We start from the raw sequence: 12,234 nt of genomic DNA on the forward strand, positions 1-12,234 counted from the left end.
ATTGCAGCGTAAGGGCTTCCTGAGCCAAACTCTTTAAGTGAGCTGTTATGTCCAATCCTCATCAAGGTACCTATCCTCCATTAATTTGTCTTCTGTCTTTCTGAATTCATTTGTACTTTTGGCATCCAGAGCTTCCCATGGCAACGAGTTCCACAGTTTAATTATGCACTGTGTGAAAAAGTACTTCCTTTTGTTTGTTTTAAACCTGCTAAAACAGAATTACAGGATGCACAACAGAATTGCATGGGCAGACTCAAATGGGAAGATAATGTGGAATGACAATGGAAAATCGTTCTCAGCGCAGAGAACTGGAAACCGGTTCTGTTTTTGTGCTGCTCTGAGCACCAGTATGGGATTAGGTAGTACTTCCTATCAGTCCTCTCGTTCTCATAAATAAGCTAAAAATGACATACGTAAGAAAAGCAAGGTCCACATCTTCCTTTTCTGTTAGAGTGAAAAAAAGTTCTAAAAAGAAAAAAGAAAAGTTCTAAAAGAAAAAAGACTGCTGCTTAGGAACGAAGGACTCTGAGTTTACATTTGAATTTACTGTGTAATGCAATGGTTTAAAAATCAGTATGTTTTGAGGCTTTCAAAGCCACACTGCAGCGAAGGAGTGAGCAAACCTCTCTTCTTGGAACTGAAGCTAGATAACATCTGGAAAAGGTGAGCGTAGTGCTGTGCACCTTGTTACCAGGAAGGCAAACTGGAGGGAGTTCAGAGAAGAAGAGCCAACCATAGCTGTGTGCTTGGAAGGAGTGCTGGTGAAAATGGCATAAAGAGCTGACGGTGTAGAGTTTGCTAATCAACACTCGAGGAAGAAGATGACATAATAACTGTTAACTAATGCTTGAAGTGTGAGCCTGCAGGAATGAGGGGAACTGGGATAGCCATTTTATGGCAATCAGGAGCATCCCGACTCTTTAGGAATTCGCTCACTGTTGGCACACACAGAGGTTTTGGAGGGTTGCAGTGCTCCCTATCAAACCAGCTGGTTTATCTATAGCAAACACCTAACCTGGCTGCCTGACTTCAACATGCATTCTTACAGCTTAATATTTTACAGGTGTCAGATGGGTGCTGCGGAGGATACATAGAGAGCAAGGTCATGTCTCCCTGTGGATTCAGTCCTTGTATCACACAAAACATAATCTGAAAAAAACAAAAACAGTAAAAGAGCAGCTTGAGAGCTACAGAAATGAAGAGATGCAGAAAGGCTTTGGCTGAAGTACACTGTTTTAGAGGCAGACGTTGTGATGTTGGTCCTACTGAACTTTCCTTGACTCGTGGTCTGGTTTCCAGTACATCTCAGACCACAGAAGACCATCTTTCTTTGAGAACAGATCTAGAAACAATGTAATGGCAAAAGGCAGGGAGGGTTCTCCTAGCTCCCCCCAGGCTGTTAGATGTTCTTCAATGATTAAATGTGAGTGACCTCTGAATTTAGGTTGGTTAGTTTGTTTTAATTAATCCTGAAATTTTAACTTGTGTGGAGATTTTGAGAGAGTTTTTGTGATTTTATAAACCTCTTGAAGTTATACTACACACGTTTTAAAAATACCATTGTAGAGAGGGCAATGTAGAAATGGATCTTGAAAATGAAGATGTATTTTTTCTACTTAATATCTACTATGTGTAATGTTATACAAGAGATCTCTTTGGACTCTCATGATTCTATTATTAGTGAGTCTTTTCCACAATGGCACATCTCCAAAGCCTCTGTCCTGGTGAGATGCCTGCTGCATCTCCTTTCCAAATGTTATATGTACCCAGTGAGTCTGAACAGATTTCTAAAACCCCATGTTTTTGGTGGAGGATATTCTTCAGCTACTAATTTGCATTTATTGTACTAACTTTGCAGTAGATTTTTTGCTGTAGGCCAGAGATCAACTTCTGGATTAGCACCTGCAGTGGGTTTGGCTCTGAGCTCATGATTTGGGTTCAAGGAAACATCTGGGCTATGGATTATGTGCTGCAACACTGACACTGCACCTCCAATTCTAGGCCCCAGCACTGGGGTGAGGTAAGATTATGAGATAGTCAAACTATGGAAGGATTGAGAAATGGCAGCTGTTCTGAAAAATGAATCAAACCCCGATCCATAATATATTAGCAAAGAACGGTAATTCTTAATATAAGGTGTGACACATAGATTTCACATCAGTGTGCTTACTTTCATGCCAGTTGAGATTTATTTTTTGTTTTGTTTTTACCATAAGTCTAACAATCAGTACATGCTGTGGAGTAGATATCATTGTTCCAACTTCCATCTGGGAGAAATTGTATTATGGACAGCACTCTGTGCTACCAGCCTGATTCCATGCCTACCTGGAGAGCTGTGCTCTGCTGCATGACCATTGCTACAGGTTCTTCTGAACAATTCTGTCACTTTATAGGCCAATAAGGTCTAGAAAAACAATGCACTCAAGATGAATATTTCAACCAAACTCCGGGGAGGGGGGGGGGGGGATAATTATATAAAGCAGCAGAGAATGACAAAATCTACATTCCTGTGAAAACATTCCCCTTATTTCCAAACTCTGAAGAGATCCAAGCAGTGACTAGACTTAGAGGTGACTACTGCTGCAGAGTGTGAATGGAATCAGACACACTGAAGGCCCACTCAGACACTCACCTACATCATTCTCTTTTTGTTTCATCTCACAGATTGTGTGGGTGTCCCCTCCCTGGTACCACCACCAGATGGAGATGGCAGATGTGGGCAATCCAGGAGTCAGTGCCTCCCAGAGCTGCATCTGGAGCGGATTGAAATGCTGACACAGACCAGGTCAGCTTCTCTTCCACAGCTGTGGCATCCTCCCAAGTCCTTGTTGCAAAGCAGAAGTCCTTGTTGTTGAGTGCCAACATCCCCTGGGCAGATGGAAGTGTCATCAGTGCTCTGTGACACGACACCGAGACTTTGGCGCTGTCAGAAAACTCCATATTGTTGTCGGAGCTAATTGGAGAGAACTGATGGGGGATGTTGGCACAGTATGTCCTCTGGATTGAGACACTCAGGGCTGGGTGCCATCTGCAGCTGTGGCTGTTACAAGGGCTGATTCTGGGCTGTGCAGTTTCCATCACAAAGGAAGGCTCCAGCTCCTGTGCTGGAGCAAAGAGGGGAAACATCTGCCTTAAGGAAATATGATTCTTCCTTTATTTCTTCCATTCAGTATTGAGTTCTACGTGATATTTCCATGTGCAACCATCAAGGCATATTCTGTCATGCTGTTATGAAAAGTTTCGCAATTGGACTCTGCAGATCATCTGCTCCGGTGGGCTCCAAAACCATTCCATGAACTCTGAGTTAGTCTCCAAGGTGCTCCCAGGCCTTCCCACACCAGCTTTACCCCAGTGCTTCGGCTTCTGCCCATGGAAACAGAGTCTTGAAAAGTTCTGGATACAGAAACAGGTCCTGTTTCTTGGATGAGGACAGATTTTAGATCCATCCTCCTAACTCTGCTGTCAACCAGCTGTGAGTTGTTACCTTGATTGTTACTGCGTGCTGCTGCTTTTCTCTATTAACAACTGCACACACCTATCAGCTCCAGATAAAACAAACCTTCCCGCCGACTGATTTCATGATGCCAAAATGATAAAGTTGGCTAAAAAATGTAGAGTGAATGTGTGAGCTCTGGAAAACATTAACAAAAATAACCAAGTAACACTCCCCATTCATACCTAATTCCTACCGCCATCAAATTTAGCTGTGTGTACTTTGGACCCGCTGGAACTCAACTCCTATTTTAAGTGCCCAATAGCTTGTAGTCTGATTACTCCATAAAAAAAGATATGTTGTCAACACTGTAGTTTAGGCAGATTCTCCATTGTCTGCTCCCTTGTTATGGGCATTTACATCAACACAGAGTGGGTGTACAGCAGCCAGCAGTCTGTGTTAGCAGCACTTTGCAGTCAGTTTGCACTTACGTAAAGGATTGTGCAAGTGAGAGGGAATCTAGCCCCTGGGAATTGTGTGTGTTTTTGGGTGTAATCTTGGTGCGTGTAGCCAACACATGAGAATATAGAGAAGTTTTAACATGCTGTGGCTGCCATCACCCCAAATAAATAGAACAAACTACGGAGCCGTCAGTCGCACTCACAAACAGGAGCCAGAATAGCCCAAAAAATGTTTTGTGGTGGCAGATACACAGAAATATGAGCCCGTAAGGAGCGATATATTGCTCTGTTTTCCATAGAGTTGCTCGCCGCATTCTCATACTGGTCAGATAAAAAATTCTTTTGGCCAAAGAAGGGTTCCAAAAAACATTACAGCCCATGGAGTTTCTCAGGATGTCTCTTTGCAACTCAGAAGAAAACTGGTGATTTCTGTTCCATTGGGCAGAATTGGATTGTGACTCTGGTTTAGAGAAGCCAATATCGCTGCAGTCATTGGGACAGCCTAGAAAGAAAGCATTATGAAGGTATGTTTATGGAGCGGGGCCATGTGTTCCTTCCTCCCACCTCAGAGCCATAAATGCTGCATATCCCACTCTGTAGCATGAAGGTGTCCCAGCAGAGGTATTAATGTGGTGCTATCGGGGGCAGGAGGAAATGGAGGCACCTTACCCACGTGCTCCCCAAGGATCTGCCATATGTTGGTTGGAAATCTTTGACAAGACTCAAAGCACCATTAAAGCTTTTCTGAGCCTTTTAAATGTATTTATTTTCACAGCACTGGTGACAATGTATAGGAAAGGGACACTTGCTGGTTGCAGCATGGCTCATACCCATAGACCTCCAGTGCCAAGCAGGAATAGCCCACCAAGTCAGGATGCAGCCATTAAAGATGGTTTTCTCTATAAAGGCTTGGGATCTTCTTTTTGCTACCCAGAGCCCATAGCCCCAGTTAGAGGAGCAAAGCAGGAATCAAGAGCAGTCCCTGTTGCATGCTTCATTCCCCTGGGGTTTCCCAGTGGTGGGGCACCATGGGCTCGCAGCACAAGGCAAGGATATCTAAATGCTGGCAAGGGGGTTTGTTTTCCTCTGACCTAATGCTTAGAAACTGCTGAGACCTTACAAATCCTTAGCATGAGGCAAATTTCCCCAGAAGAGAATTTTTTCCACCAGAAGATTTAGATTTGGCATAATTCATGATCAGATGAACATAGAGGTGTAGGATGAAAAATGATAAGCCCCTGCCAGCTCTGCCTGCAACAACAACTCACGTGTTGTCCACTGCTTTTTGACCAAGATTTGTCTTATTTTTCTACAACTAATTAATACTCCTAGTATTGAACGAATATTGTTTTGCTACAACTAATGAATATTTTAACCTGCCTGATGTTTGTAATGGTTGCATCTCATTGGTAAATGGTGAGGAGGAGATGTGAGAGGTGAATGTCTACCAGATGAGCGATCTGGAAGATGGAATGAAGGCTGACATCACCCCACAGTACGTGGTGCCGCTGTCTGAAGCTGTCTGGCTGCCATAGTGCTAGGAAAATCAGAGAAGCGATCTCCCTCATATTTCCTCCTTGGATGGGGTTCAAGGCTGCGGCCTCACCTCTCTTGGAAGCAGCTTGCAATGCCTTCAATAATGGGAAGAGTTGGAATGGCTGAGGGCGGGATCCTCCTGGAAAGTGCCAGGTAGCACTGGGAGATGGGCTCTGCTGCACCGCCTGCGAATTTTGCACAGCCCAACATGGTTATCTTGGCTGGGGTGATTAATCTCTGGTCCTGCTGTATCACTGAGGGTGCTATTATGGGCAAACTCCCATTTCTTAGAGCAGAAGCTGGGCAAGTTCCACTCCAGAAGACCACGCCAGTGAGAACCAAACGAATGGGGTGAGCTGGGCATTCTGTGCTCCTGGACCCACTGCTCCTATAAATCGCAAAGTTTCTTTGTTGTCTGCAAAGACAACCCCATGAATCAGAAATCTTCTGGGGGGTGTCTGCAGGTAATCGAGTGTGGGGAGCTGTGGAGAGCACCGCCTGGAGGCTGCAGCCACCTTTAGGAGCTCTGCATTCCCAATGCTCCGATGTTAGGTGTTTGGTTTGTACTCTCCACAGATCTTTTGTCGGATTTTATTGGTTTGTTGGTCTTTGCCATGCTGGCGGTAACCCTCCGCCCATTGCTGCCCGCAGCACGGCGGGACTCCCGGGCACGGCAGGGCAGGGCCGCCCCGCGCCCCTCAGCTCCGCAGCCGTAGCACAAAGGGGCAGCCCGGCGGGAGGATCCCTGCGGCTCCGAGCAGCGCGGTGCTGCTCCCGACCCCGACAGGAGGGTCCAGGTAGTTGGGTCAAGGCCGGCAGAGACGGTGAAGAGGAAGGGGGGCCCGGATTTGTTTTATTAAGTTCGTTTTTTGCTCGTTCCCTCAGCTAGGAGCCCCTCGAAGGAGATTTCGCAGAGAGCGATCGGCAGGACAGAGCCCCGTCGTTATTACAGAACTAATGAGTTCTCCAGGCGCTCCCTTTGGGCCGAGGTGCGGGGATGCCCTGTGTCCTCCCCTCCTCCTCCTTCCTTCTCCCCCCCCCCCCCCCCCCCAACAGTTCTCAACTCAGCGAGAGAGCTAGGAAAAAGAATGGGAGAAGTTTTTTAATCACGAAGGAGTGAATTTTCATTTCTTTTTCTCCCTCTCTCCGAGGAACTGCCGTGCTCTGCAGAGGGGCAGCCGAGGAGAAATAACCCCGGTGCGGACGCCCCGTCCCGGGCGGCTGCGGACCTCTTGGTGCCACCACGGGCGCTCCGCGTTCGTCGCAGCGTTGGGACCGCAGCTCTCCGCCCGGAGCTGCGCTGTGTCCCTCCCGACGGAAAGTCCAACAGAACACAGTTCCAAAAAGAAAGGGAAAAGGTTTGATTTAATCCAGAAAATAATTAAAATCTCATGTATTTTTATTGGTTTGAGTATCCAGCAGAGTGAAAATATTGAAACTCCGAGCCCCCTTGCATTAAAAAGTCACAACTGCTCCATTTTATTGGTTCTGACTGTGTGAAAAAAATTATAAGGACAACATTGAAAAAATCCGGGTTTTAGAGCCCCGAATGGCCGTAAAAACAATAAAATCAACTATAAAACCTGCACTAGTGATATTAAAAAATTATGTAGTTCAATAAATGTGACATTTTCATGAATGCGATTTAATAGTCTCCGGGCCGGGAGGAGGAAGGCGAAGGGGTAACAATTGGATCGGAGCGGGGCGGTGCTGCGGGGCCGCGAAATTAAGTGCTTCATTTTCCTTGTTGGGGATTATGCAGTGGGAGTGGAATGTAATAACCGCGCCATTAAACCTTCCCTTTAACAAGGCCTGTTGCTGGTATAAAAGTCAGAAAAGAATAATCTCTTCCTCTATTTATTTGTTTTCAAATAATACAGCAAAACACGGATTTTTGCCTTTTTTTTTTTTTCGGCTTAAATTTGTTCTCAGCGTTGGGAAGCACAGACCGTAACGCCCCGCGGAGGGCAGCGGGTCAGAGCCTCCCGCGCCCCCATTAAGTGCTCCGAGCTGCAAATCCAACACTTCCAGCCCAGCCATGAGCTAACCAACCCCCTTGGACGGAGCAATGCCTCGGAGACCGGGAGCGGAGAGAAAAAATAATCAGAACTGTCAGCCCGCTTGACGTGTACCTGATATTTACAAGACACAAGACCGCGCTTTAAAGGTGAGTTTTGGCATTTGTTAACAACATAAAGAAAAAAATCCAACCGCCTGATATTATTAAAATATATATATATATTTCCATTTCCACAACACCCTTTCGTCTCGCTCCCAGTCTCGTACTTATTAAGAACTTCGTGGGTTTGGGGGAGGGTGGGGTGGGGAAAGTATATATACATATATATGTGTGTGTAAAAGCAGCACCTGCTGTTCCTTAGCAGCTCTTTGCGATCGCTGTCACCAGGCGGAGAGAGGAGGACACCTGCTGCCGACCCGCTCTCTCGTCGGGGCGCTCCCTGGGGCGGCTCTGTGGGGTTTGGCGCTGCCGGAGGAGGGCGAGCGGCCGCCTCGCACTGCTTCCCTCCCTCCGGTGCGCGGGGAGCCGCTTCCAGCGCCTCGTCCGCCCTGTCGGGGGCTCCGCCGCCGCTACCTCTCGCTCAGAGGCAGTGAGTGCCCGAGGGGTACCGAGTCCGCGGGCCCGCTCACCCCGCCCTGCACCCCCTCTGTCACCCAGAGCCGGGCCACGCTGCGGGGCCGGGTAGGGGGGATCGCCCCACGGGATGCCCGAAGTCCGGGCCCGGTGCCGGAGGAACGCGCCCCGCCGCCCGCCCACCCCGGGTGCCCGCTCGGTGCCGTCGGGGCCCGGCTCGCGTTGATTGGCGCCGCGGGGAGTCCGCTCAGGGGAGGCGGGGGGGAGCTTTCGCCGGCGGGGGTGGTTTCCCCCTTCCCTGTCCGGGCTCATTGGCTAGACGGAGCCGCGGCAGGAAGGGGACAGAGACCACGCGGGCTCCGCCCCGCGCCGATAGAAACCTATCGGAGGGGAACCCGAGCCCGGAGAAACCCGCGGCGGCGGTGGCAGCAGCCGGCGGCCGCGCTCGGGGCCGCTCTCCGAGGGGCGGCCGGGCCGCGGCGGGCCGGGGGGGCCGCGCCATGCAGTACCAGGCGCCGGGCGCGGCTCCGGCGGCGGCCCTGGGCGTCGGCGTCCCGCTGTACGCGCCCACGCCGCTGCTGCAGCCCGCGCACCCCACGCCCTTCTACATCGAGGACATCCTGGGCCGCGGCCCCGCCGCCGCGCCGGCCCCCCACTCCCTGCCCGCCCCGCCGCCGCCGACGCTGCCGTCGCCCAACTCCTCCTTCACCAGCCTGGTGACCCCGTACCGGACCCCCGTCTACGAGCCGACCCCCATCCACCCGGCCTTCTCCCATCACCTCGCCGCCACCTACGGCACCGGCGCTTACGCCGGGCCCCTCTACTCCTTTCCCCGCTCCGTCGGCGACTATACGCACGCACTGATCCGCCAGGACCCCCTGGGTAAGCCGCGGCCCCCCCTCCCCGCCCGGTCCCTATCCCGTCCCGTCCCGTCTCATCCCGTCCCATGCCGCCGTCGGGGAAGCGGCGGAGCTCAGCCCCGGCCCCCTCGGCGCCCGCCCGCTTTACAGTAAATTCAGGGCAGCTCCGCGTTGGGAGCGAGACCGCAGTGCGCGGCCGCGGTGACTCAGATTTGTTTTCCTTCAACCGAGCGCCTCTCAGAGTGTCCTTAGTAATGTCGCGTGTGGTTTTGGTGGGGAGTTTTAATTGTGCCGAGAGATCGCGCAGCAGATCGCGGCCTTTTCCTGCCGATGGGTCCCAGTGCCGCCCGCACCGGCCCCGCTCCCGGCCCCGCGGCTCGAGGATGGGATCCGGGGGGGGGCATTCCATCCCGGTGCGGGGCCCGCGCTGCCCTCAGTGATTGCAAAACGCGCCCTGAGTCACCGCACCGCAGCAGCGAAGGAGCCTGACCCTTTCCGTTCATACAGGAAACCTTGAGCTCTCGATAGGAGTAAATCTGGTTTCAGTAGCTGTTAAGTGTTTTCCTGGCCGCCCGGAGCAGGCTCTTCCCCGGGAGTCGTGCACAGCGCTGATTACTTTATCGACATCCTCAATACAGACAAATTCAGGAAACACTCGGCTTCTGATAGCCGGGATCCGTTTTTCTGATATTGTTCATTTCCTCTGTGTGGGATGTGCCTTTATGACAGCTAAAATAACCAGTTGCTTCCTATTTTTTGAGGCTGTTTTGCACCAGAATTACTAAAGCCTGACGCAAGCAAAAATCTTGAAAAACAATGCAGCGAATTTCAAAGGCTGCGGGCGGCGGACGGGGGGGACAGCGGCGATGCCTCGGCCACGGCCAACGACGCCGGGCCGGGACCGACCACCGGGGGCGTCCCTCAGGCACCGGGCTGGAGCGCGGGGTTGGGGCGTGCGGGCCAGGGCCGTCCCGGTGGGAGATGGAGGAGACACGCGGCAGTGAAAGAGCAGAAGGAAGCGAAGGACTTTTTTTTTTTTTTTTTCTTCTACTCTGTATTTTCTTTGCGCGATAGACCAACAGGAAACACATTGACGGAAACGCTGCCAGAGCCCGTGTAGGGGCTCTGAGCGCTCACTGCTCCGCGGGGCTGCGAAAACAGAGGAGAGAAAGTTGGGGCCGGGAGCGGGGCCGGGGGTCGAGGGGCCGGGATTGGCGGTGACGGCGCTGCTCCTTTTCTCCCCGAAGGAAAGCCGCTGCTGTGGAGCCCCTTCATCCAGCGGCCGCTGCATAAGAGGAAGGGTGGGCAGGTGCGCTTCTCCAACGAGCAGACCATCGAGCTGGAGAAGAAGTTCGAGACGCAGAAATATCTCTCCCCGCCTGAGAGGAAGCGCCTAGCCAAGCTGCTGCAGCTCAGCGAGCGCCAGGTGAGGCCCAGCCCCACTCTCCGTGGCCGGGGGGTCCCTGCGTCCCGACCCACACCACCCTGTGCCTTTCTCTCCCGCCGTAGGTCAAAACGTGGTTCCAGAACCGCAGAGCCAAATGGAGGCGCCTGAAGCAGGTACGGGATGGTTCCGTTTCTATAGCAATACGGGTTTAATGGCGTTATCTCGGCGCGGCGCCCGGTGCGGGATGTGTGCAGCACTCATCCGGCGCTGTTTAACCTCTTCACCTTGATTAAAACGGCAAACACCGCGCCGCGGCCCGACGGGGCTCGCTCGGGCAGCACTAATGCTAAAAGCTCTTAATGCGGCTCCGGGTCAATGCCGGGCGGCCTTCACACCGCGCCCGTTGCAACTCGGCGCTAATTGTTTTGTAAACCCATATGTTGTTTAGCCAATTAGCGCTGGGGAGATAAGCGAGCGACGGTGAACCGCTGCGGCGGTGGGGTCGGAGGGGGACGGCCACGGCGCTTTCAGTGACCTCCCCACCCCAACCCCCTGTCGGGGGCAGCGCGGGGAGAGCCGCGGCTCTTTACGGGCGGTCCCGATGCGGGGCGCTGCGTGGCTCCTTCGCCCCTACGGACCGCGCTGAAGGCAGAGTGCTGTTTTTATGGCCCAGCTCAGTCGGGTCGGGGCCCTAAGCTCAAACGTTTGGGAAAAAATCCCAGTCGTGGCCCACTTTGGGCACGCAGGAAATTTGATCTGCAACTTTGCCTCGGGTTTACAGCACCTCGGCTCAGATCTCCTCCTTCCTGCACTCGATGTTGGTCCATAGCAGAGCCCCTCGGCAGTGCCTGTAGCTCCCGGCCCCGCAGCTGCTCCCTCCGTGCCGTGACCCCACACACATCCCCACACACCCTACGGCAGTGCCATGCATCTCCATCTGCTTCCCCCACTGTGGGCACACGGGCTCTTGTATTCAGCAATGGGCTTCAGTTCGATTTATGTTTTAATAGTGCGTGTTTTCACATTGAAGTTAGAGCTTAATTATACTTAATTATATTTTTCTTCTCATTTGCTTTTGAGCCACTGATGAATTCGGTCTCCCTCCTTGTGCCACGAGGATTGCCATGTAATTGAGGACAGGTCAGGGCATTGTTTGGAGCATCGCACCAAATATTCACTTCACTAAAGAGCAGAGTTGGCCCCGAGTGCTGCAGTGGGCACAGCCTGTGGGACTCAGCCCTTCCCACACAGAACCCCGTGGTGCTTCCCTGTAGCTCCGTACCCAGTGACTTTCTGTCTCCGCAGGAGAACCCCCAGGCCACCAAAAAGGAGGAGGCGGAAGGAACCAGCGATCACGGTGACCCACGACCAGAGGGCAGCCCCAGCCCCGCGGGAGGGGGTGAGGCCGAGCCGCAGGACAGCCCCTCGGCCGCCTCACAGGAGGACCCCGAGTCCGATGTCTCTGACGACTCCGACCAGGAGGTGGACATCGAGGGCGACAAAGGCTTCTACAGTGCCACACGCTGATGTCCCGCAGGCACGGAGCCGAGCTCGGCTTGTGCTGTCCCGGGACTGCGGGACTGTGGGACTGTGGGACTGAGGATTTTATGATGGGAGAGGACTTTCACCATTCCGCTGAAAGACAAAGAAGCACAAACGGATTCGTTCTGTAATGATCTGAGAAAGAAAAGATGTATGTTCTGCAAAAGATCCGTTTTTTGGCAGATCTCTGATTTGATTATAGGGACTGATCGGTGCTTTGTATTTACCGTGTAAGATCTATGTACATTGATTGGTGCTCTGACTGGGACACAGCGCTGTGCCCACCTCTGGCTGCTGGAAAACACCTCCCTCCCAACCCCCCCAACTCATGTGGTGGGAGAGCGCAGAGGGCAGGACTGTGCCTTTGTGTGTGCAAACGAATGTGCTTTAAATGGATTACTTTAAGTGCCCTTTGCAGGCAG

The 12,234-nt window shown here is 52.1% G+C and overlaps 1 protein-coding gene across 1 annotated transcript; it reads left to right on the forward strand.

Moving 5' to 3' along the window:
• The first annotated feature begins 8,523 nt into the window (after positions 1–8,523).
• HHEX (hematopoietically expressed homeobox) lies at positions 8,524–11,978 on the forward strand. The gene is made up of 4 exons (XM_042818252.1): positions 8,524–8,905; positions 10,131–10,309; positions 10,393–10,443; positions 11,576–11,978. Exons 1-4 carry the CDS (start codon positions 8,524–8,526, stop codon positions 11,795–11,797), a joined length of 834 nt encoding a protein of 277 aa, XP_042674186.1. The 3' UTR covers positions 11,798–11,978.
• Positions 11,979–12,234: the final 256 nt, after the last annotated feature.

Source organism: Centrocercus urophasianus, unplaced genomic scaffold (genome assembly GCF_019232065.1).
Source record: "Centrocercus urophasianus isolate 14NV4802_14NV808 unplaced genomic scaffold, USGS_Curo_1.0 seq_17, whole genome shotgun sequence".
Classification (NCBI taxonomy): domain Eukaryota; kingdom Metazoa; phylum Chordata; class Aves; order Galliformes; family Phasianidae; genus Centrocercus; species Centrocercus urophasianus.